The sequence below is a fragment of the Antechinus flavipes genome, chromosome 4 (assembly GCF_016432865.1).
Source record: "Antechinus flavipes isolate AdamAnt ecotype Samford, QLD, Australia chromosome 4, AdamAnt_v2, whole genome shotgun sequence".
Taxonomy (NCBI): domain Eukaryota; kingdom Metazoa; phylum Chordata; class Mammalia; order Dasyuromorphia; family Dasyuridae; genus Antechinus; species Antechinus flavipes.
The window spans coordinates 474,306,564-474,333,952 of NC_067401.1; the positions used below are offsets into that span (position 1 = coordinate 474,306,564).

The 27,389-nt window shown below is 41.8% G+C and overlaps 1 protein-coding gene across 2 annotated transcripts in view; it reads right to left on the bottom strand.

The window, feature by feature from the left end:
• Window positions 1-27,389, bottom strand: part of ZFYVE9 (zinc finger FYVE-type containing 9) — a 163,249-nt gene that overhangs the window by 21,333 nt on the left and 114,527 nt on the right. Inside the window, exons 5-13 of one of the 2 annotated variants that reach the window (XM_051999695.1) lie at window positions 23,123-23,222; window positions 20,355-20,531; window positions 18,593-18,762; window positions 17,386-17,506; window positions 16,230-16,352; window positions 13,840-13,995; window positions 3,703-3,927; window positions 1,334-1,416; window positions 517-621 (exon numbers count right to left, since the gene is read on the bottom strand). In XM_051999695.1, the coding sequence (XP_051855655.1) occupies window positions 517-621; window positions 1,334-1,416; window positions 3,703-3,927; window positions 13,840-13,995; window positions 16,230-16,352; window positions 17,386-17,506; window positions 18,593-18,762; window positions 20,355-20,531; window positions 23,123-23,222 (1,260 nt within the window). The remainder of the gene's footprint in view (window positions 1-516; window positions 622-1,333; window positions 1,417-3,702; window positions 3,928-13,839; window positions 13,996-16,229; window positions 16,353-17,385; window positions 17,507-18,592; window positions 18,763-20,354; window positions 20,532-23,122; window positions 23,223-27,389) is intronic. The other variant, XM_051999696.1, reaches the window with a different exon arrangement.

Sequence of the window (27,389 nt, forward strand, 5' to 3'; positions counted from 1 at the left end):
TATTTGTAAAGCACTTAACACAGGGGCTGGTATGTGCTTCAGAAGCTAAATATTTAGCCCCTTCCTGTCCTCCCCCATGAAGCTTTCTCCAGCTATATTTCCCCAGTTGTTGGTGCTTTTCCTCAAGCACTCCAAAGTAACCTCAAACTGATTCCATCTTCTATACTTCAAGGTCAAAGCATGTGCTGTCTGTCTGTCCCCATCCCTAAACTCTGAGTGAGGAGACGTGCTCCTGTTCTTATCACCCCTGCCTGGCACCCAAAGGGCACTGAATCAAAGGCTTGCTGCCTTAAACTGAACTGCATCTACTGGAGTCCCAGCTTTCCTTGCAGGCCCTGCCCAGAAGCCTCCCTGGCTTCGGCTTCTCAGCACCTCCCACCGCCCCCTTTAGACTACAAGCTTCTTGAGGGCTGGGTCAGTGTAGCCGAGGTCTCTGTATTTCTAGGAGGACACAGTGAATGCTGATGGACTGAATGACGGAATCCATCAATGGACACATGTGGGGAAGGTTCCTACCTCATTGTATCTGTTGCTGGGGATTTTAATGCTTGTTTTCCTCACTTCCATGTCAACCACCAGACCCTGGACCACAGGCAGCGTGTACTGGTAATTCCGAAAGTCCTTAGAATTGCAGATCATAGGGTCACAAAGCAGGTATTAGGGTTAGGACTGAGTCACAGAAATTACAGAAAGACAGATACACACACACACACATATATATATATATACACACATTTATAAGTTTATATTTCTAATGTAATAGATACGTGATAAGTGCCCCAGGTGCTTCCAAAACAGGGTATGACCTAGTATATTAAATGAGGATCTTTGCAATTTTAAATTCCATTAAACTGTAGCACTGAGCCCCAAATATAAATCAAAGCTTAGTAGTAAAAGCCTGAGTAGAAGTTTTGAAAACTAGACCATACACTTCTTAAGGCTCTAGGGTCACAGTGACTGACAAGACCACTTAGATTTTAGTTTAATTCTAAAGTCTTTTTTTTTTTAATCCATGTTTATAAGATAGACAAATCCGAAGAATTTATTCTTGAGTTCTTTGGATAGGCTTCAAATCTACAGGATTTCATTGATGCTTAAAAGAGAAGGGGACTTCAGGGTACTAGAAATTCCTAAGAAGGAATATCACACATTAAAAAATGTGCTTAAGCGCGAATTGTCCCTTCTCGAAAGTGATACTACAAGCTACAAACATAGCAAAAATTCTTCTCTGTGAACAAGGCAAGCCCACAGGAGACTGTTCCAAACATGGCTTCAGATGCTTCCCAGCCCCTCCATTCCAGACCCAGATCGGGAAAAAGGAGGAAACACTTACTGCAAGAAGATTCATAATTGTGTGTCCTGTCTCTCCAAACAATGGCTTCCGAAATCTGACACTAAACAGAGGGCATGGATAAACTGCAAAAATACAAAACAAACAGATGGCACTTGAGAATGGCCTGTCACAGAGGAAAGGCATTCAAATATAACTTCAATAGCTTATCCCGGTATGAAAAAATATCAAGGGTTCTGAGAATATTTCTTATTATGGAACCACATAAAAATGTCCCCTGGCACCACACACCAGATACGGTGCCAAGGCCCGCCCTTGCCCCTCTTGGGACAGCTTTGTTATTACTGCAGCTGAAGTCAACCTGAGATCTGAGAGTCCCTAAGGAGCCTTCTCCTTCACAGGGACAGAAATGTAGAAATTTGTGCCCAATTTCCTAGCTGCTGCAGCAACAAGACCTTCCTACTCCTGTGCCCGGCGCTCTTTCCCTCTCCAAATGTTCCTGCATCATCTGTGTGGATCTTTCCTCTGGACCTCACATCTCCTTGGCCATGAGCATGTACATGTACTTGGACTGCTCCAGTATACACACAGTATGTCCAGAGGCAGCGAGGAAGGGCACATGCCCTGTGTCTGGGAGACCCAAGTGCAGATCTGAACTCAAACCCTTCCTAGCTGGGTGACCCTGGGCAGGTCATTGCACCTCAGCTGCCTAAGTTTCCTTAACTACAAAATGGGGAAAATAATAGCACTTCCCTCAAAAGGGTGTTGTGAAGAGACAGCCTTTAGCACAGTGCCTGGCACGCAGGAAGCACGACACAAATGTTGGCGGATCTGACCCCCCCCCCAGTGCCAAGCCTGCTACATAGTGGGTGTTCAAGGAAAGTCTTTAATTAAGCAAATGAGGAGAACAGCCAGTCAATAAGCATTTATTCAGTGTCTACCTTGTTCGAGGCTCGGTGCTAAGCACTGGGGGTACACAGATAGGGACACAGACAGTAGGGACTCATGGCTGAATGGGGGAGAGTGTACACAAACTAAAAAAGCCAAAGGAAGGAATAAATTAGAGATGATCAAGAGAGAGAAGGCATCAGGGAAGCCAGGAAGGTTCAGATGGGCAGGGGGAGAACCACAAAGACAGAGGGAGGGCGCTCCACAGCAGTAGGGAAAACGGCTCTGGTCACTGGGCTGTGGATGGCTTGGGGACAGCCCTCTCTGGATACCCCTGCCCCAATGTCTTGATTAAGAATGAATTAAGTGGCAAGAATTCATTAACTGGGTACCAAGTTTTGTTCTAGGTGCTGAATATAGAGGAAACAATATGAACTTTCTGTAAAAATATAAAGGAAATAAGGGGAATGGAAAGTAAAGCATTTGGGATGCTCAGGGAATACTTCTGTAGGAGACGATATCATATAAAACAAACAACCGAATATAAGAAACACATATATATTTATTATTTTTGTTTTGCTGAGGCAAATGGGGTTAAGTGACTTGCCCAGGGTTACAAAGCTAGGAAGTGTTAAGTGTTTGAGACCAGATTTGAACTCAGGTCCTCCTGACTTCTGGGCTGGGGCTTCTATTGCACCACCTAGTTGCCCCACATTTGTTATTTAAATTTTATTCTCCTAAAAATTCATTCTCTCCCTTTCAATCAAGTCAAACAAGTTCCAGCACTGATCACATTAAAGCCAGAAAGCCTCTCACTCTCTGCATCTTTCCCTTCTCTAGCAGGAGGAGAGTAAGGGCTTTCTCTTTGAGAATTCACTCTGTAGTCAGAGTTGGTCCCTCTGCTGATATGATCTTCTATACCTTTCAGTTACCTTATTTACAATATTGCTGGGGCACGAACTGTTCTCCTAGGAATACTCACTTTATTCTACATCAGTTCCTACAAGTGAGAAGTTTCAATTGGATCTTAGGGGCAACAGGAAGTTATTTTAAGGCTGGACTTTAGGAAAATCTTTTTGGCAGATGTGTAAATGATTGGCCAGAGCTGGGAGAGACACGAAGTACAGAGATCAATTAGGAAACTATAGCAATAGCCCCAGAGACAGTGGATGAAGACCTGAGCAAGGGAAGTGTCTAGGTGATTGAGGAGGAGGGGACAGATGCAAGAGATTCTGAGGAGCCAGAAACAAGATGTACCAATCGACTGGGAATGTGGAAAGGAGGGCAGCGAGGTTCTGAAGGTGGGCAGCTCCCCAAGACTACCCGGCAGCACCCTTGTTCTTAGCTCAGAGAGCCGAGAGTCCTGCCCAAGGTCAAACACTAGGAAGGGTCAGGATAGGTAACCCTGCTCCTCCAAGCCTCTCATCCCATGGATTGTTTCTGTTTTATGTTTTCAAAGAGCAGCTCTCCATAATGCACATTTATAGTCAGTGTTAGGCCTTTACAGGAGGGCTTTAACTTACGTCTATATTCAGCTCCAAGCCTCAGCATTAGTCTGATGGGGAAAACTTTTGCCCATGGAGTTTCCCACTTCTGGATAAGGATCCCAAATAAGTATGGTGGAGTTGGGAGCACCAGGTCCTGCAATGACTGGTAAGTAGATGTGACATACAAGAATCCACCATGTTCTTTGCTACCCAGGAAACTCTGGCTGAAGAAGGAGTGTCCCAAACAGCTGACAACATTCCCTGAAATAAAGACCTTTATTAATTTATATAATTTTCTTTGAAACCACAAGCTTCTGGAACTAGGTACTTAGCATTTTGTGGGAGATATTAGATGATATCAATAACAACATGACGACACATGAGGTTACACTGTAATATTTTTAAAAGCAGCCATTTTTTCCATCTGAACAATAACCCATAGAACATGTAAAAGGAATATTAAAAGGATGCTGACTTATCCTAGATCCATTTCTATCTGGATTTCTTTGAAAAAAGATGAAAGATAAATAATAAAAATAATAAGATTTTATTTTAAAAATTTAAGATCTACTAAATAGCATGAAAAAGATGACCAGACTGCTAGACTAATATTTTAAAAAACCCTTCAATTTGTAAAAATGCAGCATCTGTGACATGTATAAAATGAAGTAGGCCTGCACATAGAAAGAACTATCACAAAACCATCACAAATGAATATTGCAAAATTCAAAAGAACCAACCTGGCTAAAAGAAGAAACATAGAAGACTCCCCCCTCCCCACTCCACTCTTTGCAGAGATGGAAGGCCCACATGTGTGAGATGCTGTATATTTTCAGAAGTTTTCCATGTACTGACCAGTTTATTGATTATTTGATTCTGCTTCCTCTTTTTGTTTAAAAAAAGTTTGTTACATGAGATGGCTTTCTAGGAGGGAACAGAGAAAAGGAAACTGGAAGAAATTCTGGTGCTGTACAAAACAAAGGATAGCAATAAAAAAAATCATCATCATCATCATCATACATGGACTACCTACTTCAAAGAGCCATGCAAAAAAAAAAAAATTCACAAGTCCAAACCGATTTAGGAATAGGAGTCCCTTATTAAATCTTTCCTTTGCAAATTACTATGTAGGCAAATTATTTTAATAATTTAAGTCTCAGTTTCCCTAACTGTAAAATGTTCTCATGACTATTGTAAGCAAAGCATTATTATTTTTTTACTATTAACATTTTTTCCCAATAATATTTTGTTTTTCCAAATACACAAAGATAGTTTTCAATATTCATTTTTGTAAGATTTTGTGTTCTAAATTTTTCACTCTCCTTCTTATTTCCCTCTACCCCAAGACATCAAGCAATCTGATAAAGGTTATCAGGTATCAAAGTACAATCCTTTTAAACATATATTTGTCATGTTGTATAAGAAAACAGGCCAAAAGGGGAAAAAACCTCCCAAAAAAGAAAAAAAAAAGAATGAAACAAGCAAATTAACAAAAACTGAAAATACTATGCTTCGATCCACATTTACTCTCCACAGTTCTCTCTCTGGATGCAGATGGCATTTTCCATCCCACGTCTATTGGAACTGCTGTGAATCACTGCATTGTTGAGAAGAGCCAAGTCTATCATAGTTAACCAACACAATCTTGTTGTTACTATGTGCAATGTTTTCCTGGCACAAGCAAAGTATTTTGTAAATCTTAAATTGACAGAAATGAGTTATTATTCTCCCAATAATATGTTGTGTAATATGATGAACATCTGAATAACATCCTGAAAAGCTGAAGGAAAGGAATAATAAAATTCTAAATCTCTCAAAGAGTAAATTTTTTTGGATTAATATGAAGCTATGAAGTGGTAACATTTTCAAAACTAATTTCAATTATTTCTATTCTCAAAGGAAGAAAAGTCCTTGAATGACGAGCTGCTTCTTGGCTACATTTTTAAAGTAAACGTTCGGCTCAGCTACAGTTGCTTCAGACGATCTGGTTAGTTCTGTCATTGAATCAGACCTGAATAGCTCCTCCCCTCCTCGATACAGTGACAATGACCTCCTGGCTCTTCCTTCAATAAGACTCCGTCTCCTTTTTTGGTTTCCTGCAAGCCTGAAATATCCTCTGCCCTCATCTCAGCCTCCTGGCTCTTCTGGTTTCCTTCAAATTCTGCCCAAAATCCCACATTCTACAGGAAGCCTTTCTCAAGCTCTCTTAATTGTAATGTTTTTTCTCTAGTGATTATTTCTTATTTATCTTGTACATGCTATTTTGGACACAGTTATATGTATGCTGTGTGAAGTCCAAGACAGGAACTGTCTTTTCCCTTTCTTTGTATCATTAGTGCTTAGCACTATACCTGGCATGTAGTGAGCACTTAATTTACTATTTTTGACTACTGATCACCCATTTAGAGGTATTTGAAATTGCCAAGTGATTTTTAAATGATTCAATATTATTAAAATAATTTAAAATCAGTTGCCCATAATATAATTTTATAGTGTAATGAAAAACTAACATAATGGTCTACAAATAAGAGGTACTCTTTATTCCACTGACTTCATTTTTAATCTGGCTTGTATAAAATAAATAAAATAAAATCTTACTGTGGCTTACATGTTATTTTTTCAGTGTGACTGAATATACATTTTCCCTTCAAAGGGACCTTAGAAGAACTGCCAACATTCAGACAAATATAGTAGTACCTACCTCTCTAGGAGTAGAGGGACCAGAGTCTTTTTCCCCCCTAAAGCTCTAAAGATTTATGACTATCCCAAGGGGGACAGAATGCCCAGGAGAGGAAATGAGAATAGAAATGACAAAAATGTCTGCACTACTTCTAGTTTACATTAAATTGGTCTCTATTCCCATGTTAATAATAGGTCCCATGGGCACTGACAGCTAGAGCTGGTTATCTCAATGTCTGTAGCAACAGCTGCCCTCCCGACTCCTTTTTTCTAGCATGCAAACACATCCTCCGTCTCCGCAAGGACGCCACATTTAGGTGTGGCTGCTGTCCAGTGCCCCGACTTCCCAGGAGCCAGAGCACCTTCAAAATGATGAAGGAGGTTGCGACATTAGCTGACCCTGACCAGACAGGAAGAAGATTCTTCCTGGCCACAGGATGGCTTCGCCCAGCCCGATGGAACTTGTGAAAAACTACACCCCAAAATGGTGAAGGATGGCCACCGCCTCTATTCTCTTCCCAATGCCTTCACAACTCTGAAAAGCCTTTGCTTTCGCTTTTGAACTTGCTGATACACAACTCTTCAATGTCTGAAAACAATTAGTGTGACAAAGCTCCGACTTTTGTTAAAATGCAACCACCCTGGCAGATCCCTACAAAGTTTATGTTAGGAGGAAGGAGTTTGTGAGACTCTTTCTCTGACATGAGGTTTTGGTGGAAAAGAGGAAGAACAAACTAAAGAGACCTAAGAATCCCTTTTCTCCATTAAACTGACTTCTCTCTCTTCAATCCAACTCCACCACTGTAAGTCAAAACATTGCTGACTAAAAATGTTTCTACAGGGAAAGTGTGTCATACAAGGCAATGTGGCTCTCAAGCACTGAAAATGAAGTCATAAGACCTGAGTTGTCCTGCCTCCTCCCTGACTATGTCCCTGGGCAAGCCATTCCCCATCCTCAATTTCCTTATTGGTAAAATGGAGGTCATAACACTACAGGATCTACCTCCCAGGGTGGTTGTGGAGTTTAAATAAGGTAACGTTTAAAACATTTTGAAAGTCTTATATAAATAGCAGTTATAATTGTCATTATTACTGGGCTGATATGTGATGAAAAAAATCATCGTCAGCTGAAGACATATTATACTAGTGCTCACGGCTGTATTTTAAAATTACTTTTGTTAAATTATTATTTATTTTATATTGACTTAAATTATTATCAGATAATCTAAATACTTATTAAATGTGAATTATTCAGGTGAATTTCATTCAACACCGACAGACACACAACTGCTCAGAAGACCAATGAACAATGCAATTCACTTCAATTCAAAAAGCATTTAGGCACCTATGAAGCAAGGAAACATTCATATTAAAAATAATGTCTTTTCTGTAATGCAAACCTAACTCAAAGGTGTAAATCATTTGTGTGGGTTATCAATATGGTAACTAGCCTACAACTAAATCCATCATGCAGTAAGCACACATTGCACTGACTGGTGGAAAACAGGGACAGAGCCGAAGATCACCTCTCTGGTACCTCCCCAAAGTCCTCATCAGCTCCCACCTTTACTTGGTAAATGTTCACAGTTCACATGGTAGTTGAATAAGGATTCACATAGTACAGGAATTGAGGAACATACACGTCACCAGGCTCAGGTGAACCACATATTTTCAGACCCTGAAAGAATTGGAAGATGGGATTGTTCCATAATTGTTAGTGCTATTTGAAAGACCATGTAAAACAGATTCACTACAAAACTGATGGAGGGTAAATGTTGTCCCAACCTTCAGAATGAAAGGGAGCAGAGCTTACAAACTATCGGCCAAAAGGAAGCTGGCACGCACCTGAAATTGTACAAAAATTGTACAAAAAAACAGGATGGCCTCATCGTGGATTAGATGTGCTAGACCAACCTCCTCCCTCCCCCCCTTTTAACAATAAACAATAAACAAACAGTTAAGGCATACTAGAGCTATCATTTACCTTCAATTTTTAGCAAAGCTTTTCACAAATCTTTTCTATTCCCGGAAAGAGATGGCTTAGACCCCTCATCGCCTAGCCCAGATGAATGCCTTGTTGTGGCAGAGGAGCTTGCAGAACTCAGTGAAACTACAAGCCACGCTGTACAGGTCATAGAGGGAGTTCTGACAAAAGATCAGAAAATGCGTGATACATTTCTGGTTGTCTTTTTTTTTTTTAAATTTTCAATAGCATTTTGCTTTCCAAAAAGGTCACCGAAGAAAAAAGCAGTCCGCCCCAGTATCTCTGCCATAAAGATAAGTCTCTCAGGTAGGAAGGTGTCCAGTATGCTACTGGGGAAGAGTGGGAGACCACTACCAATAGCTCCAGGCCTGATGAAGTTGCTGGCCAAACCAAAGGGAAGCTCAGCCAAGGATCCATCTGGTGACCAAGGAAGGTCTGATGCCATAAAGATCAATATTGCACAGGAACCTCTACGTGGTAAGATCCTAGAACCAAGGTAAGCTGAATATAGTTTTTTAAAAAAAGAGATGGAAAGTTTAAACATCAACATTTTGAGTGTATGAACTTAAATGGACAAGAATAGGTGAGTTTAACTCGAATGATTACTCCATGGACTACTATGAACAAGAATCCTTCGGAAGAAATGGATTAGCTCTCATACTCAAAGGGTCAGAAAAGAAGTCCTGGGATATAATCTCCAAAATGACAGAATGGCATCTATTCAAATCTAAAGCAGACCATTCAACGTCACAGTAATACAAATCTACATAACAACCCCTGATGCAGTTGAGGATTATTCTTAGGTTGTATGCCTGAAGGACACCTAAGTAGATGGTGTTGCCCTTGACAATAATAGGGAAGGTATAAGAGAGAGAGAATTGAGGAGGAAAGATGATGAATTCTACTTTGGACATGTTGAATTTAAGATGTCTACTGAACATTGGATTCAAGATATATGAAATGTTGTTAGAGATGAGACTGGGGTCAGCAGAGAGGTTGGGGCAAGAAAGGTAGCTTTAAGAATCATCTCCCTGGGAAATGAATATAAACTGCTTGCATTTTTGTTTTTCTTCCCGGGTTATTTATACCTTCTGAATTCAATTCTCCCTGTGCAACAAGAAAACTGTTCGGTTCTGCACACATATATTGTATCCAGGATATAGTGTAACCTATTCAACATATAAAGGACTGCTTGCCATCTGGGGGAAGGGGTGGAGGGAGGGAGGGGAAAAATCGGAACAGAAGTGAATGCAAGGGATAATGTTGTAAAAAATTACCCTGGCATGTGTTCTATCAATAAAAAGATATTAAAATAATAATAATAATAATTGTTATTATTATTATTATTATTATTATATATGAATAAATATAAATAAATAAAAAGAATCCTCTCCCAACCTATATGTGCAAGAATGTCTGTGGCAGCCCTCTTTGTAGTGGCCAGAAACTGGAAACTGAGTAAATGCCCATCAATTGGAGAATGGCTGAATAAATTGTGGTATATGAATAATATGGAATATTATTGTTTGGTAAGAAACGACCAACAGGATGATTTCAGAAAGCCCTGGAGAGACTTACATGAACTGATGCTGAGTGAAATGAGCAGGGCCAGGAGATCATTATATATTTCAACAACAATACTATATGATGATCAATTCTGATGGACCTGGCCATCTTCAGCAATGAGGTGAACCAAATCAGTTGCAGTGGAGCAGTAATGAACTGAACCAGCTACGCCCAGCGAAAGAACTCTGGGAGATGATTAAGAACTATTATATCCAATTCCCAATCCCTCTATTTTTGCCCACCTGCATTTTTTATTTCCTTCACAGACTAACTGTACAATATTTCGGAGTCCAATTCTTTTTGTACAGCAAAATAATGGTTTGGACATGTATACTTATTTTGTATTTAATTTATTCTCTAATATATTTAACATGTATTGGTCATCCTGCCATCTGGGGGAAGGGAAAGGAGGGGAAAAATTGGAACAAAAGGTTTGGCAGTTGTCAATACTGAAAAATTACCCATGCATATAACTTGTAAATAAAAAGCTATTAAAAAAAAAAAAAAAAAAGAATCATCCCCCATAGAGACGATTAAATACACTGGAGCTGTGATAAAATCACCAAATGAAGTAGTTCAGAAGGAGAAAAAAAAAGAGGACAGAATACAGGATACCAGGCTTAGAAGGAGTGATCTAGAGGAGGATCAGCAAAGGGGACAACAAAGGAGTGCTAAGAGAGGTAGGAGGAGAACCAGGAGAGGTGAGGGGGAGAGAGAGGAAATCTGAATTACACTGTGTTTGATTGGGATGGATACCTGACTGCCAGTCCAAGAAAAATGTAAAATCTTCTTTAAAATGAGAGAGGTGGCAGGACTGAAGGTTAAATTTTGTCCCCATTTTTTGGGGGAGAAAAAAGAAGTGGTTTAGGATTTAATTCTTGTTAAAATCAGGAAGGTACTATTAAATGGGTGGTTAGAAAAAACATTATGATCACAAAAAGCTAATAAAACTTTATCAAAAACAGATTATAAAAGGCTAATCTCATTTAGTCTTATTTAAAAATACAGGATGCTTCATGAATTTATAGATCATCTTCTGCATTGTTCCAATTTCAGCATATGTGTTGCCAAATCAAGCCCCCTCATTTACTTTTTTAATAAAACTGGTAAATGAAGGGAAAATTGAAAATACAGTTTACTTATAGTTTTATTTTTTACTTTTAGTTTTTGTTTCTTGAAAAGCAGATCCACCTTCTCTCCCTCTCATCTCCTCCTCCACAGCCCCCATTAAAAAAGGTAAAAAATAAAAGAAAACGCCACAAACATGTATAGTCAAACAAAACAAATTCCCCCAAAATAGCTGAATCTGAACCACAATCTATGACCCATTAGAAAATGGATGATACATTTCTGGTTGTCTTTTTTTTTTTTTTTTTTAAATTTTCAGTAGTATTTTATTTTCAAAATACATGATTTCAACATCCATTTTGTAAAACTTTGTGTTCCCTATTTTTCTCCCTCACTCACCTCCTCCTCCCCAACACAGCAAGTAATCTAGTACATAGGTTAAATATGTGCAAGTCTTTAAAACATGTTTCCATATTTGTCATGCTGTACAAGAAAAATCAGACCAAAAAGGAAAAAAAAAAAAAAAACACAAGAAACAAACAAAAAAGTGGAAATACTATGCTTCGATCCATATTCAATCTCCATAGTTCTCTGTATGGATGTGGATGGCATTTTCCATCCCAAGTCTACTGGAATTGCCTTGAATGAGTCTGGAATCGTGATTAGCCACTATGTTGATCAGAGTTATGAAATGTCTTTACATTATTGTTGCTCTCATTTAAATTGTCATCCTGACTCTACTTGTTCGCTTTGCATCAAGTCTTTCCAAGTTTCTCTGAAACTATTTCCTTCATCATTATTCCATTCCATTATTCCATTTGTTTGGCTATTCCGCAACATATGAGTACTCTTTCGATCTCACAATAGTACAGAAAGATGCTATCAATGTTTTTGTACTCTACTATAGGATACATAGAATATTACAGAATACTACAGGATGTTATAGGATATTACAGGAACTATCACAAGCTTACTTGTAAAACTAGACGAGTATACCATCTTTTAAACCAAAACTTTGGTTCATTTCTTTTATAAGTTTTGAAAAAAAAAAAAACGGAAAAAAATATAAAAATTTTAATACTGAAATAGTATACAAACTCAAATTTTATCAAAATTATTTATTAGTTCTTTTTTTCTGTCTTTGACCTCTTTGGGGTACCGACCTAAGAGCGATGCCAGTGGACAGAGTTTAATAATTTTTTTGAGTGTAGTTCCAAATAGCTTTCTAGAATGGCTATACAAGTCCATAGCTATGTATAAATGTAAATGTTTTCCCATAATCCCTCAGCATTTTTCATTTCCCTTTTTGGGGGGAGAGGGGTTGGAAAAATGTTGCCAATCTAATCATTATGAGGAAGAACTTCAGTGCTGTTTTAATGTGTGCTTCTGTAATTATAAGAGATTTTGAGCATTTTTTCACATGGCTATTGATTTCCCCCCATTTACTTGCTTCTTCTAATGTTAGCAGTATTAATTTCATTTCTGTTTTAATTATGTAAATAAAAATGTTCACTTTACATTTTTGAACTCTGTTTCCTGTTTCATCATTAATTCTTCCTTAAACCCATTTCTATAATATATCATAGAAATATTCTGCAAGGTTCTAATTGAGGAGCCTCTGAACTTTGGAGAACAAGTTGAAAGGGAAATAAGCTCAAAGATAAGCTTGATGCTTTTGAGTATTCAGCTCTCACACCCAGCAGCAATTTAAGTCAAGTGCCATTACATTTGGTGCTATCTTTTTAGAGGAGCCACAACAATACTGCAGTGTTATACAGTAGATGCTAGGGTTCATGATAAGTTATGCAGAGCACACAGAAATGCCACTTATAGTATAATTTTTTAAAAATCTGATTAAAAAAGGGACAGAAACCTATGTGCCATGGATAAAGTACAAAAGCACTGTCAGACCTTATTGTTTTATGACTTCTGGTTTTGTAATCACTTCTGGAGGTAAGCTTGAGGACTAGATCCTAATCAACCTGAATTACCTTTACAGATTAACAACAAAATAAATCACATTTATAATGGGCTTTAAAGAAAGGAGTGTAAAAATTATGACATCTATTTTTATAGAAGACAAAACAGGCTGGAGGAATTTAAGTGACTTGCCCACAAACACTCAGTTCCAGAGTCAGAGCCAGCATCTGCCCCTCAGGACCATTGGGAGAATTACATGACATAACCACATTTTGAAACATTTTGAAACCTTGAAGTACTAAAAAATCATATTTTAGTTGTGGGAAACATTACTTAGAATTATCTGACTTATAAATGGAAAACTTTGCTACAGAAGTTCATATGGTACAGTAAGAACCAAACATACTGTCAAATTTAAACAAAAGGAGAAAATGAAGCTAGTGATGTCTTGGACAAACTTAAAAAATTTTAAATTGTCTCCCAAATCTCTTTGTTGCATGTCCAGAAAACAGGTTTACGAGCATGCTTATATTACTTAAGAACAACACAACTTAAGGTTTATAAACACAAGAAACAGTCTTCTTCAAGTAGAATTAAGCAAAACAAATTCTAACCATTTTATAAATTCTTTGTAGAGCTAAAACAGTCTGGAGATATTTCAAATGAAAATGCCTGCTCAACAATAAAATCATTGCTTAAAAAAAAATTTCCTCTGCAGTAATTACAGCTTCAAGTCTTTTAACCACCACAGGAAGTCAAGTGCTAATTTTTAGAAGCAACTTAAAGTCACATCACGTGCAGACTCGCTATCTACCCTGAAATCTCAAGCGACAACCCCAGACTGGAGGTCCCTGGTTTGCTGTCTGAAGCAATAAAGCAACCCAATCCAGGGGTCAGCTTGCATCACCGCCACGGGGCCCACCCAGGGCCAGAAGGCCCGCAGACAGCACACCCACCTGCCAGTGCGTCACGATAGAGCTGCACAAAGTGACTGAAGATGTCCTTGGGCAGACATTTCTCATCAGGCAAACACTGAAGAAGGATCACCACCTCGGACTGTCCCACGGCATGCATGCCCTTGGTAGTGAAACACCAGCACTTCCTGTTCACATCTATGAGAGGAAGGAGAATGTCAGTGGGAGATTCAAGCTTTCCCTCTCTCTACCTCCCCCACTCGGGTCCCCAGATTCACACACAGTAAAAGCTGGCGGAAAAGGGGATGGCATCTGAGCCATGGGCTCAGCCAATGGGACAGATGTTATCCCGACTCTTCTCTCTAGTACAACCACAACAGGCCCCTGGGACCCTGCCGACTCTGGGCAGGGACTTCCCAGATGGATCAGAGGGGAGAGATCCTTGGACAGCATCCGCCCCAGCCTGCAGATGAAGCAGCCTCTCCATGGCCATAGCCAGAAATGGCCCCTGCCCTTGACCATGATAGGAAAGCCACTCATCTGGGCCCGAACACTAGCTGGGGAACACTGCAGGACCACTTCCTCCACAATCCCCCATTGGTCCGGGGCTAAGCTGAAGTCAAGCACACCCCAGGGCCACACATATGGGCCCCCCTTCTCCTGTGAGCAATCATGAATTCATCCACATCGTCAGTTCAGATGCTGGCTTCCTTTCTCTCACTAGCACCCAACAAGAAGACACTCTGATGAGCCTGCAAAAGCCTAGAAGACGGGCTCCGACCAGCACTCAACGGGGAAAGGCGCTTTAAGTGCGCGGGCACTGGCTGCAGGGACCCGGACTCTGAAATCTCTGGGCGCTGCTATCAATGACAGGGTGTCTGCCCAATGAGTGGCCTAGAAAAGCTCTGAGATTCCTCCACGCACTAAAAGTCTATAAATATTATTAGAATGAAGCAGCCTAAGATTCAAGCGAAATTTCACTGTCACAAGGACGCATCATATGGCAGAAGGAGCCCTGGGCCCACACTGCAAGCTCTGGAAAAGTCCCTTCTCAAGGATTTTGCTCCTTTTTCTGTGAAATGCCAAACTGGACAAGAATCTTTCTGGTCTCCTCGGGCTCTGAATTCTACTCAGAGCAGGCGGGAGGGGCTGCGGGGCCAGCTGGAGGCAGCCACGTGGAGGCTCAGAGCAAGTGCTGAGGTGTTTCCATAACCACCAGAGCCTAAATAGAAGCAGGGGCCGAGGACCCCCTCCCCCACTGGGTTCCCAGAACTCTCGCTCTCACCTTGAGTCCAAAGCAAACTTTATCCCAACCGGCCTGGAGAGCAGAAAGCTCAATTCCAGGCTTCTGTCACCATCTAACTGTGGCAACCCAGTGCGGGCTCACGCACATAGCACCAGCTTTGGTGCAGGCCCCGCACTGACCCTTGCGAGAAAGTTGCTGCACTCCCCCGGGCCTCTGTCCCAGCCCTCCTGTCTACGCTGCAGAGGTGTAGGGAAAGCACTTGGTGTCCATTAGACAAAGGAGAGCTGGTGCTGTTGGTGCCGTGAGCCTGGGCAGAAGAGTCCCCTTCCAGCCTCCTGATGATTCTAGTGGTTATCAGGCAGCCCCACATGGCAGAATGGGATGTAAAAATGACACTGACTCTCTAGACGGGATGGGCACATCACAACCTCTGAAGTCCATTTCCTTGGCTGCTAAAGGGGGTAACATCTACACTGTCCAAATATACACCTGAGGAGGAACCAGGACCACCTGGTGGGGACAGCTCACCATCCACCCCGACATGGCGCCAGGGCTGCCTCGAGGCCGCTCCCTCCAGAGACTCACCCTGCAGTTCTGGACCAGGTTACCTGATCGGTGGTGACTGGCCGATGGATCTATCCACCCCCAGACCTTCCTGCTTCACATCCTGCCCAGCTGAACAGCAGGAGACCTCAGAAGGCGCTGTCCGGCCTAGTGCCGCTTGCTCTGACTGTGCCATTGCTCTTCTCCTCATCCCTAGCTCTCCCCGGACTCCTTCTTAAGAGGAGTCCCCTATATTATCACATCCTATTATTCTATAAGCTCCTGGAGGACAAATACTGCCTATGTCAGTGCCTGACAAGTAGTAGATGCTTAATAACTGCTTGCTCAGTCTCGGGAACATTCTGAGGGAATCATGTTAACTTTAATGTGTCAGAAGTCTGAGACATCCAATGGACATTATGAGATCTGCCAAAGACCACACGGGGAGGGGCCGGGTGGCCAGGCTTTCTGACTCCAACTCTACTAGCATTTCCACTGCAGCCCCCTCCACCTGTTCCTTTACACACCAAGGCTTTCTAAGTTCAGCATCCAGAAGTTCCTCATGTGAATGCTCTATTTACAACCAATGCTTCTATAAAACTTGGCTCACTTTGAGAAATGTTTGAAAGAGCCCACTACTTACAATTAACAATTTTAACCATTGACAGCAAATTTGCATTTAAAACAAACACCAGTGGATCAGGGCCGCCATCCTCCAGCTGCTGCATTACGGAGATCTGGGAAGGGCGCTCCTCCACAGCATAATCTTCGAGGAGAAAAAGAGAGAGAATGAAAGAAGAGGAGGCCTGGAGTCCCATGGTGGGGCCCGCACATGGACAAATAGCAACCTGCTCAACCAGAATCCCTTTAAAAACCAACAAAGCCAATCAAAAGTGGAGAGAAGGCATTTGACTTTATTGGACTTCCTACTCCAGAAATGGCTTGCGCCAGAGATCCTAAAGATGGTCTCTTCTTCCTTTATCAGAAATTACCCAGCCTGAATACTTCCACATATGTGTTCCAAGACCAACATTTCAAATAATTCAGTCACAAAAGCAATTCTGGCACCAGTTCCAATTTGGAAGCTTTAGTAACTTTAGCTTCAAAAGTGGATAAATTGATAGTTTTCAAAGCTCCAAATATCATTATCCTCCATGATCTCAAGTGACAAAGCTCTCCCACAGCCAGAAGCTCTCAAACTAAGAAACTAGGGCTGCATGAGCTACAGACCACGAAGTTGGCAGACCCAATATATGGCACATGAGAAGCACTAGCAGCAGAGAAGAGGCAACATCAAAAAGTTGTACTTGGGGTTATGGAAGCTGGTGGTGGACGTCAGTCAGTTTCCAAGAGCCAAGGAAGCAAACTGTGCTATCAAAAGCACCCTTTTAGGGGTAGAAGGTTAGTGAAAGTGAATGTTCATTATTGTTATACTTTGATTAGATTCTTTTCTTTAGGGCAATTTGATGGATAACTCAATATCAAAGCCAACCATCATTGCTTTCCTGTAGGAAACTCAAAGCAAAAAGAAAGAAAATCCATAATATTTGGAGGGGGAAGGACAATGGAGAAAGGCTGTCTAAAGTGTACTGATAATTCTGATCAGGTGTATTCTGAAATCCTTGAAATGTTTCACAGTACATATACAGAGAAGTGTGCTCTAACCTTTAGAAAGAGAAGAAAAGCTTTTAGAACACAAGGAGCAGGGGCTGCGTGGGGCTCTGCTGATGGCATCCTGTGTTTAGTCAGCTTAGTCTCGGGTAGAAAATGAAGTTATTGACTCCTTTGGAGCCACTCACCTCCTTTGACCCCAGTAGAAATGAGGATGGGAGGGAGACCATCTTCGGGAATCAAGTTCATTGCACTTCCAACAGGACTTCCCACCTGAGTTATACTCCCCGAGAAGGCAGAAATATCTGTCTACAAAAGGAAAGGGTGCATTACATTCAAGAGAATTCCAGACTTGGATAGAATATAATGAGGAGGGGCAAATGGAAATCGGATGCCTTTTCAATCCTCTTTAACACACAACAAACGTTCATTAAGCACTTACTGAATAATAAGAACCTAGGTTTAATCGAAACAAAGTTCTCACCCACACTGAGCTTCCAGTCTAGCAGGAAGAAAAGATACCAAGGGAGAACAGTAATGTACACTATTCCACACTAAGCACAGAGAGTCCTGGAGACTGAGAAAACAAAAAGCTACATAAGGTCAGAAGGCTGAGCCCTCTGCTCAGACCTCTCCCCTCTGCACCTGTCATATCATAAGCTATCTCAGTATTTGGATTGTCTCCTCTCCTAAACTATAAGCTCATAAATGGCGGGCAAGGGCTGTGCCTGGTTTCATCCTAACAATTCCACTATCAAGCACAGTGTATTTTAAATATACCCATACAAAGGAGGCAGTTAATAAATACTTGCTGAAATGAATTGCAGATAAAATATGACAAGTACTTAAAATACTTATATCTCTTTTGATCCTTATTGTGCAATTAAATAACATTTCATGCATTTTATTCTTGTTTGCTTTATGATGGCCTCACAGAAATTTCGGAACAGGAATTAGCTAGTCCAATCCCTTCGGTGTTACAAATAAGAAAACTGAGACGCTTGAGAAACGGACCTGACCCAAACCCCACTGTGGTTAGCAGTAGAGCTAGAACCCAAGTCTTTAGGCAGAGTACAGCTATCACTTTCTCTCTCTCTCTCTCATTTTAGGTAAGAAAATATCAGAGAAGTGGAAGAATCTTGAGGGTCTGTTTTGGAATGCCAACACGCTCTCCTGGCCTCCCAAAGGCAGAAGAAATGTTGGCTAGTGCCCAACTGCTGCTGTGAGAATAAGACAGTGAAAGTTCCTGACAATCAGAGCCACTCCACTCCATGGAGGTCTCCAGTCACGAGCTGGTGTCAAGGGGGTTCCTGAGGCAAGGACCTCTGAAGTCCTCCCAACTTGGGATTCTGCACTCAGCACCAGCCATGGGACTGAGACTAAGGGTTCTCTTACCTCTGCTGCCAGCGGGCTGCTGCTCACTGGCTGGGCTGGGTCATGGGACACAGCCAAGGCTCCCGTGGAGGAAGGACCACTCACTGTTAATTTGGCCGCATCAGCAACTTCCCCATTGGGCAAGATCCCATCGGCAAACCACACTCGCCTTTGCTCTCGGGGCTGAGCCACTTAAGGAGCCAGAAAAATAAAAGAGGCATCAATAGGACAGCAGGTGAGTTCTAAATGTCACAGCTTGAAGGGCCACCCAATCCAGGTATGCAGAGATGACTATCGGTGTAACTGTCTTTGGAATTTAACAATCACAATTTCCCATTAATGTGGTTAAAAACAACAATGATGAACAGCTGCTTTTAAAAACTGCTCACTCGTACTTTAACGGCACATCAGAGAAGCTCAAATGTGTGACACACATTTGGGGTACTCAGATTCCCCTGCAATATAATCATAATCACTGACACATTTTGCTAACCAAAAAATAAACAAACAAAAACTGCAGAAGAACAGAATATGTCCAAAATAAGTACATGGAAAAAGTTCCTAGAAAATGAATTAATATGAAGGGGAATGTGGCTACAGACCTTCAATGGCTCCAGTAAATAAAGGGTTTTCTCTCTGACACCTGAAAGGGATGTGATTAAAAAGAGCAAAAAAGATGCATGGAAGAATGCTGGAGAGGTCCTATTCAGTAGAAGAGAAAGAGTGGAAACAAAGGCAAAAGAATTGGCAAGAGAGTAGACTGGATTCCTCACAGTATAACAGAAACAAAGAAGGAAAAGACATTATAACATGGAATAGGGAGAAGGCTGTCCCTTAGTCTGACCCTGCAGGGATTGGACCTCCAACTCTAGAACCTTCAAACCAATTAACAGTCAAACAAGAGTGAGCTTGGGGAAGAGGAACCCTTACCTTCCCATTCCCAAAGTGGCAAATGAAAAAAAAGATCAATGGTTTTAAGAAGGAAATCTTGAACTAAAAATACAGGTGTTGTGGCTAAGCAATGGACCGACAGTAAAGGGAGATGGGAAGAATATGATCGGTCAATGCCCATCAAAGTGGGGCAGGAAGAGCTACTTAGCCAGAAGGGGCACGACTCAGAGAGAAGGAAGAAAAAATACTAATGACTCTCAGGAAAACTCTCCCTGACAAGATACTTAAGAGAAACATAGACTTGCTCCTTCTATCATACGATAATTAATAACCATTCTCTCTCAGCTGGCAGTCTAAAAACCCTTTACATCCGCCCAAGCTGAGGCACAAGTCTGTGCATTCAGTTCTGACGTGGACCACCTCGATTTAAGAATCGGAGGCACGTCAATCCTGTCAGGATGCTGTTACCAATCTGAAGGGAAAGAAGGAGATGTCACAGGGCGGGCCGGGAGGAGGGCCAGGGCGTCTGTGTGCCCAGTGGTCCTTCTCCTCTCTTCCTAGCAAAGAGCACACTAGGAGAGGAACCCAGAGCAGAAATGTTCTACACCCACATCCCCTTCAAGAACAGGACTGGCAGAGACTCTGCTCTCTTAGACTACTACCCAAGGGTCTCCCCAAAGGGTCAGGCAGCACACCACCATGTTCCACGTGCCCAGAAAGTCTCATAATGAGTTTTGCCTCCTTCTTGCACTTAGCTCCCACCCAAAGGGATCTATCGGTGGCATTAAAAACAATGTGTGCCTCCAAAGCTCATTGGCCCCTTTTCAGAAGGATGTGGAGGAAGGGGGAAACCGAGTAAGAAAGCGAGAGAGAAGAGTGTGCAGTCCCCTACCTTCTGCTCCGGGGTGCTTTAACACTCCCACAGGCACCATCACAGTGGGAGGTGGAGAGCTCAGGGCTCCTGAGGCCTGAGCTTGCTGCAAGGGAGGGATAGTAGAACAGTACTCAGCAGGATTGTTAGGGTTAGGGCTCTGGCTTGAGGCACTCATCATGTTCTCCCAGGCTTGAGCTAAAGTAAATACAGACACAATCAATGTGAATGGATTGTAAAATACGGACACCAAGATCTGCTCCTGCTTAACACTAATGGCAAGGCTTTCTTCCTTGTGATAAAGGAATTAAGGAAACAGGGAATTCTGTTTAACCAAGGAAAAATTCAGCTAACTAAATGGTTATATAGTAGAAGCAAGTAAAAATTTCATTAATCTTTTTCCATCTGGCTTTATATATTCCATTCTAAAGATCATGCCCAAGTCATTTGTGTCTTTCAAAAAGGAATAGGATTTCCTTTTAAAGGAAATTAAACATCAAGTAACTAGCTCACGGGTTTTTTAAGTGGGTTAACATGCTCTGTTCTTTTCTTTACAGTGTTCTAGAATTCTCTACAGGTTTTCACATCTAATTTAATTAACTCCAGTGCATGACTTTCAGTTTCAGCCTAAGAAATTTGTAAATTTTTGTTGTTATAAAAGTCAGGAAGTGGGGTGTGTGTGTAAAGATCTCATCTGAAAATCTCCAGGGCCTGAGATTAAGCAGACACCTTGCAGAGATGCTCTGGTTCAGCTTCATATACAAACATCTCCATCTAGTAATATGTGGAGTGATCATTAATAGCCACTGCTATATTTTGGTCATGTCTTAAAGCACATGACTCATCCAGAGATGAGTGCCAGTTAATGAACGTGCAACGTGCCGCAGCACATCCAAGTAATGTACTCAAAGTGATCATAAGGGAAATGAATGTAAGGGAGAAAACACTTGTAAAGTGTTTAGTAAACTTAAAGATGTAATCAAACTACCAGGTACCGTCACCGTTAGGGTCAGTTCATCTGTGATACAGGCACATTCCCTTTAATCTAAGAAAAGGAGCTAGGGCAATGGGAGGGATTTATTAGCTTCGGCCTCCGGTTTCTCAGCTACCAAATGAAGGTCCTAGGCTTGGTGGGGCCTCCCATTCCCTTCAGGGCCTAAGGTCTAGGGCTCTCTATTAAAACTCAGGTAAAGCAGCACGATTACATGAGCGTAAATAGGCAGAGTGACAAGTGCCAGGAAGAGCCTTCACACTCAGTAACCACCCAGCCCGGGTCGGAGTGAGGAGCCGAAAGACTCTGGATGCTACTTCAGTTGTCAGCAGCAGGCCAGCACCAGGGCCTCGGAGCCCTCGGCGAAGTCCATGGGGATAAGAGAAAAGGAGAGAGGGGTGGGGGTGGGAGGTGGGGGAGAGATGGCATAGAGAGGGAACACTGAAAAGCACCAAATTAAATATTAAGAAAAAGACTTGGCCAAGCCATGCGAGAGGAGAGATGCTTAAATAACCAAGACAAGTGGGTGACCCTAAGGATGCCCTTTGGGGGGGCCTCCTTGGCTTAACACAAAGTAAGACTTGCCTATGAACCCTCTGTCATTTCCTTCATCTTGGATTGTTCCAAGTCAAAAGGCAGAAGACCTTATGCGGCCAAGGAGGTGCCAGGCACTGTAATTAAGCTGGCGCGTGCGTCTGCAGCCCAGTGCCAGGGAAGGAACATGGAAGCAGTGAAATAAAAATCAATGGCCTCTAAAAGGGGCACACATGATGAATGTCTGATCAAAGTTACAAGAATTGAAAAGTGGAAGGAAACTGAGTGGATCATAGGAGATGAGAACTGCTCAGACTAACTCAGCATGCAATCAGTTCACAGGCCAGCACCAGAAAACATCACGATGGGTGGGCAATGCAGACAGAGACAGAGCAGGAGGGGCCCGGAGCAGAGGAGCGTCAGCTTCTGGGGGTGCTCCACGGTGGTGTGGGCAGGGGCCCGCCCTGCCTGCTCCCTGGCACTTGAGCCTCTCGCGACTCATTTTGACAATGGGACAGGGAGGCTTTCAAAGGAAAAACACTGTAGCCTCATCAACTGTACTGTATCTCTTTATAAGACTATTAAGGATTTTACCTGAAGTGTGTGTAGGTCCCTTTTCCAAGCCCACAAGATGAAGACTGCAATGGCTGTATTAAACCCCACAGGCAAACTCCTCAGAGCCACATACTTAGGTGACGAAATAACGTAACTCCACAATCACTTTGGCTAGAGTAAGTTTAAATGCTAAGAGGGCTGCACTTTCAAAAACCAATCTCCTATTTGTTCCTGGATGTTGGAACACTTACAAGTTTTAAAATAATAAAGAACAAGAAGAGGACTTATTATTAGCATGCCTGCCCTTCCCATGGCAAAAGTAGTGAGGCAGCAGTCCTCAAAAGTACCCTGCTTGCCCGTCTCCAAAGGGAATCCCCCCATCTCCCATTACCCCAGGAAAACCAACACATTTTCTAACATTCAGCAATAGCTCTGTGAATACAGCCAACTCTGCCTTTCCTGATGACACTTACCTGGCTTTAGCCTTTAGTCATGTATCAGGGAGGAAGAGCCCAAGTTTCCAAAACACATTTTAAATATAATTCAATTTTCCCAACTAATTTCAAGATGTTTTAAGAAGACAAACCATTTGTAAAAAAAAAAAAAAAAAATCTAAAAGATCAGGAAGAAACAATCATGTCTTCACAAAACCTCTCCAGTCGGCTCTTGGTGGTCCCTACAGATCCAGCCTCTCCTAATTAATACTCACCATTCATGAGCACAGAATGGCAGATCACACATACTCGAGCTTCCTTTCTCTCCATATACAGCAACTTGCACTTCAGGCTACAACATGCAGCACAGAAAACCTGTGGCGAAGAGAAAATACTCCAAATTACTCGGGATCACCCAAAGCAGAGAAAATAATGAGGAGCTGGGCACAAGCTGGAACACGAGAAACCCAAAGGAGAAAAAATTCAAACCAAGGGGCCAGGCCCAAGCATGAACTGATCAGTCAAATGGCTCCACTCTGAAATTCTATCACTAGAATGGCCCTGGCTGTCAATAGCAAAGAAAAGGAAAAGGTTTGCTGACAACTGGGACTTGCCAGTGGTCTGATACAATGCTCTGCTTCCCATACTCTCTTCGACATTGCAATTAGTAAGTATGGGTATAAGTGTACGTGAGAGACACAGAAACACACAGAGACAGAAACAGAGAAAGGAAGGGGAGAGAGAGAGAGACAGTGAGAAACAAAAAATCAGAGATGCAGTGAAAGAGAAAGAGACAAGGAGACAGACACAGAGGGAGAGAGGAAGGGAGGGAGAAGATAGAGACAGAGAGGGAGAAAGAGAGAGAGAGAGAGAGAGAGAGAGAGAGAGAATATATATCAGACAGAGAAGGAGGGAAAGAGAAAGAGACAAGGAGAAAGAGAGAGACACACATACAGAGGGAGAGGAGAGAAAGATAGAGAAACAGAGACAGAAAGCTTAAGTTTTCAAGCACACTAGTGACCATGCTGATAGTAAGGATCACGTAAATTCCACACGCCTCGATTAAGCATCTCCATTGTAAAAGGCCCAGTGCCAACAAATGCCAGACTCTGCTTTCAAGAAGCTCACAATCTGGGGCTGGGGCAAGTGAGCGGAGTCCCCCTCCTCCCATACAGATTGGACAAAGTGTTCCCAGCAATCTGAGGAAGAGCACACAGGAAGACAGACTAATTATTCCCAGACCGCCCACAGTGATTTGCATATAGTAGGCACTTTAAGATAGCATCTGAAGAATGTAATGGCCACACACTGTGTACAAAGCAGAGAGAGAACAGAAGCTATCCATTTTTTTCAGACAATGGGCAAAATTAACTTTATCACACCCATGAGAAGCTAGGCTTCTGGCATTTCTATTTGGAAAAGTAATGTGGTAAAATGAACTACACTGGAATAAAATTCATGTACTCTGGTGATCTGAGCTTATCCCCTGACTAGATGCTAAGTTCTCTAAAAGCAGGATCGTATGGGGTCTAGACCCCTGACTCCAGATTTCTTGATGCTCCAGCTTAGGAATCTCCACAATTACTAACACAAACATGGAGGGTGGTGTGGTGATCTAGGTGGGATAGGAGGAATGTCAGAACTAACATGGTGGCCTCCGCATAGGGAATAAGAGAGCTTTGAGTGATTGTGGAGGTAGGAATTAAGGCAACTGATTGAATGTGAAAGGTGAGGACAAGGGGGCTTCAATGACTCCTAGATTGTGAACTCATGTGACTAGAAGGAGAAAGTGTCCTCAACAGGGCTCTCATCGGGACTACTAAAACAGTCTTCAGCAGCTCTCTAATGCTCACGAAACAAAAGTCAAACCCTCGAGCCTGGCCTTTAAGGCCTTCCCCAGTCTAGTTCCAATCCATCTTTCCAGCTTTATTTTATATTCCTCTGCCCTCCTCCACAGGCTCTCGGCTCTAACCACAGATTGTGCCCAATCCCAAATTCTGTGTTTCTTTGTCCTGGACACTGGTTTCCTAAGGGAATCCTGCATTATGACAGCCAGGCTGAAAGACGCCTTAGAGCTCCCAGCAGAGTGGTGGGAGACCAGAGTCATCCAATCAGCAGGTATCTGGGAAGCCCCCTCTGGGTGCGGAGCTCTGGTCGGAGGCCTGGTGCAGCACTGTTCCACCTTCCCCTACTCTGACAGCAGCACTCACAACCTGCAAATGCACAGCATGACCTTGTTTCTGGAGGACTTTTTCTTGCAATCAGACAAGGCAAACCACAGACAAAACCACCAGCCATTAAGAGGTAGAAGAAATATTTCTAATAGGTATCTGCAGAGGGAAAACATCATATGCAAGGGAAGCTTGCAGGGATGAATTCTGCCTAAAATTAACTCGGGTATTACTGGCGCAAGGTCAAGGAGTAACTGGGACTTAGTGGCAGGCTCTGTCTCAAACCTCTTCCAGCCACAGATTTCTCACATTTTCCTGCTGATTCACAAGTCTGCCCTGTGGTGTTTTTCTTCTCTCTGGGTGAGAGCAGGTTTCTCAGGGAGGTTTTCTTGGAGGCAGCCTTAGTTGCACTTGAAAGTAATAATCAGCCAAAACACAGCCAGGTGTTAAAAGTTCAGATCTTTTGTTGCATCCAATATAGCCCGGTTAGCTTTTCTTAGAGGCCTCTTTCTCTCCTTGGTTCTAAGAGCTCTTGCAGCTTTGTTCTTTGCTTCTGCCTCTGCTTCCTTCAGCCTCCAGCCAGCACCAAGTTGAATCTGTCTTGCCTCCGAAGAGCTTTTGCAGCTTTGTCCTTTGCTTCTGCCTCTGCCTCCAGCCAGCACCAAGGTAAAAGTTGTAATAAATCTTTCTTGCTTCCAAGAGAGGGCTTCTGGCTCTCCCAGAGTGCCTGTGTCTGGCCCAGAGTGCTCCTCTCCAATGTAATTCAGCTGAACTCCCTTCTGCCACCAGTCAGCCAAGTGGAAAATGCAATGAATCTCTCTCCGAGAGCCTCTGTCTGTTTCTTATATATGAGAGAGAGGAACTGTGGGATATGAGAGAGAGATTATGGGTTTTCTCCCATAGTGCTCTCTGGCCCTAAAAGCTTCATGGGAGGTGTGAATTCACAAAGTTACAAAATTTACTTTGTGAATCTCTCACACTTGTGAATTTCAATGAGCAAAGGTGTAAACTCAAGCATTGTATCAATTAGTTCTACTTAGTACCTTGTTTCAGGTTCTGGCCCAAAACATCAACTCTAATGAGTTAGCAATTTGTAAAGAGTCTAACACTGCCCAAAGTAAAGGGGGCTAGGTGGCCTAATAAATAGATAAAGTACTAGATTTGAAGTCCAGAAGACCTGAATTCAAATCCCACTTCAGTCATGTATTAGGTCACTCAGCTAATCATTTGACCTCTGCTTACCTCAGTTTCCTCATCTGCAAAATGTTCCTGCCTGGTAGGGAACTGGAAATTGAGTAGATCTGGGGAATGGTTGAATAAATTATGATATATGAATGTAATGGAATAATACTGTTCTATACGAAATGATAAGTAGGCTGATTTCAGAAAAGTGCAAAGACTTAAATGAACTGATACCGAGTGAAGTGAGCAGAACCAGGAGAATCTTGTACACATTAACAACCAGATTATGTGATGCTCAATTATGATGAAATTGGCTCTTTTCAACAATGAGGTGATTCAAGGCAATTCCAATGGATTTGTGATGGAAAGTACCATCCCCATCCACAGAGAAAAATATGGAGACCGAATGTGGATTGAGGCATATTATTTGCAGCCTTTTTTTGGTGGTTAGTTACTTGTTTTTTCTTTCTCATGTTTTTTTCCTCTTTTGATCTGATTTTCCTTGTGCAGCATAACAAATATGGAAATATGTTTAGAAAAACTACACATGCTTAACTATACTGGATTGCTTGCGTCTTGGGGAGGGGGAAGGAGAGAAGGGAAGGAGAAAAATTTGGAACATGAGATTTTGCAAAGGCAAACTATCTTTGCATGTATTTGAAATAAACAAATATTATTTAAAATAAAATAAAATTATAGGTCATAAAAAGAATAGGAATAAATGGATCTTTCACTAAAATGATAAGTAATATTTAAGAAAAAAAATACCATCTACTTCCCAACATTGTTATGAGGATAAAATGAACTAATATAAAGCACTTTGCAAACCTTAAAGTAACATGCAAATGCTAGTGTGGTAGTTGTTATACATATATCCTGATTAGATTTGCTTCTACAAGTTGGGAAAGTCACCTCTTTGAGCTCCAATTATCTCAACTGTAAAATAACAAGGTTGAATTTTACAAAAGTGACCATGTATCTAGCAATCTCTCTGAAAATTCAGTTTGATAAAATTAGGATGGTGCCTTTGTTTTTTTATAATCTACTGAAGTAAAAAGAGAAACTATGATTTTACAGCATTTTGAGGTTTATTTAACAGAGGCCAAGATAAACAGTCATGTGAGCTGCCCAAGATTATATGGGTATCAAATATACAAACTGCCCTAATAATGATTAAGTTCTTAAGATG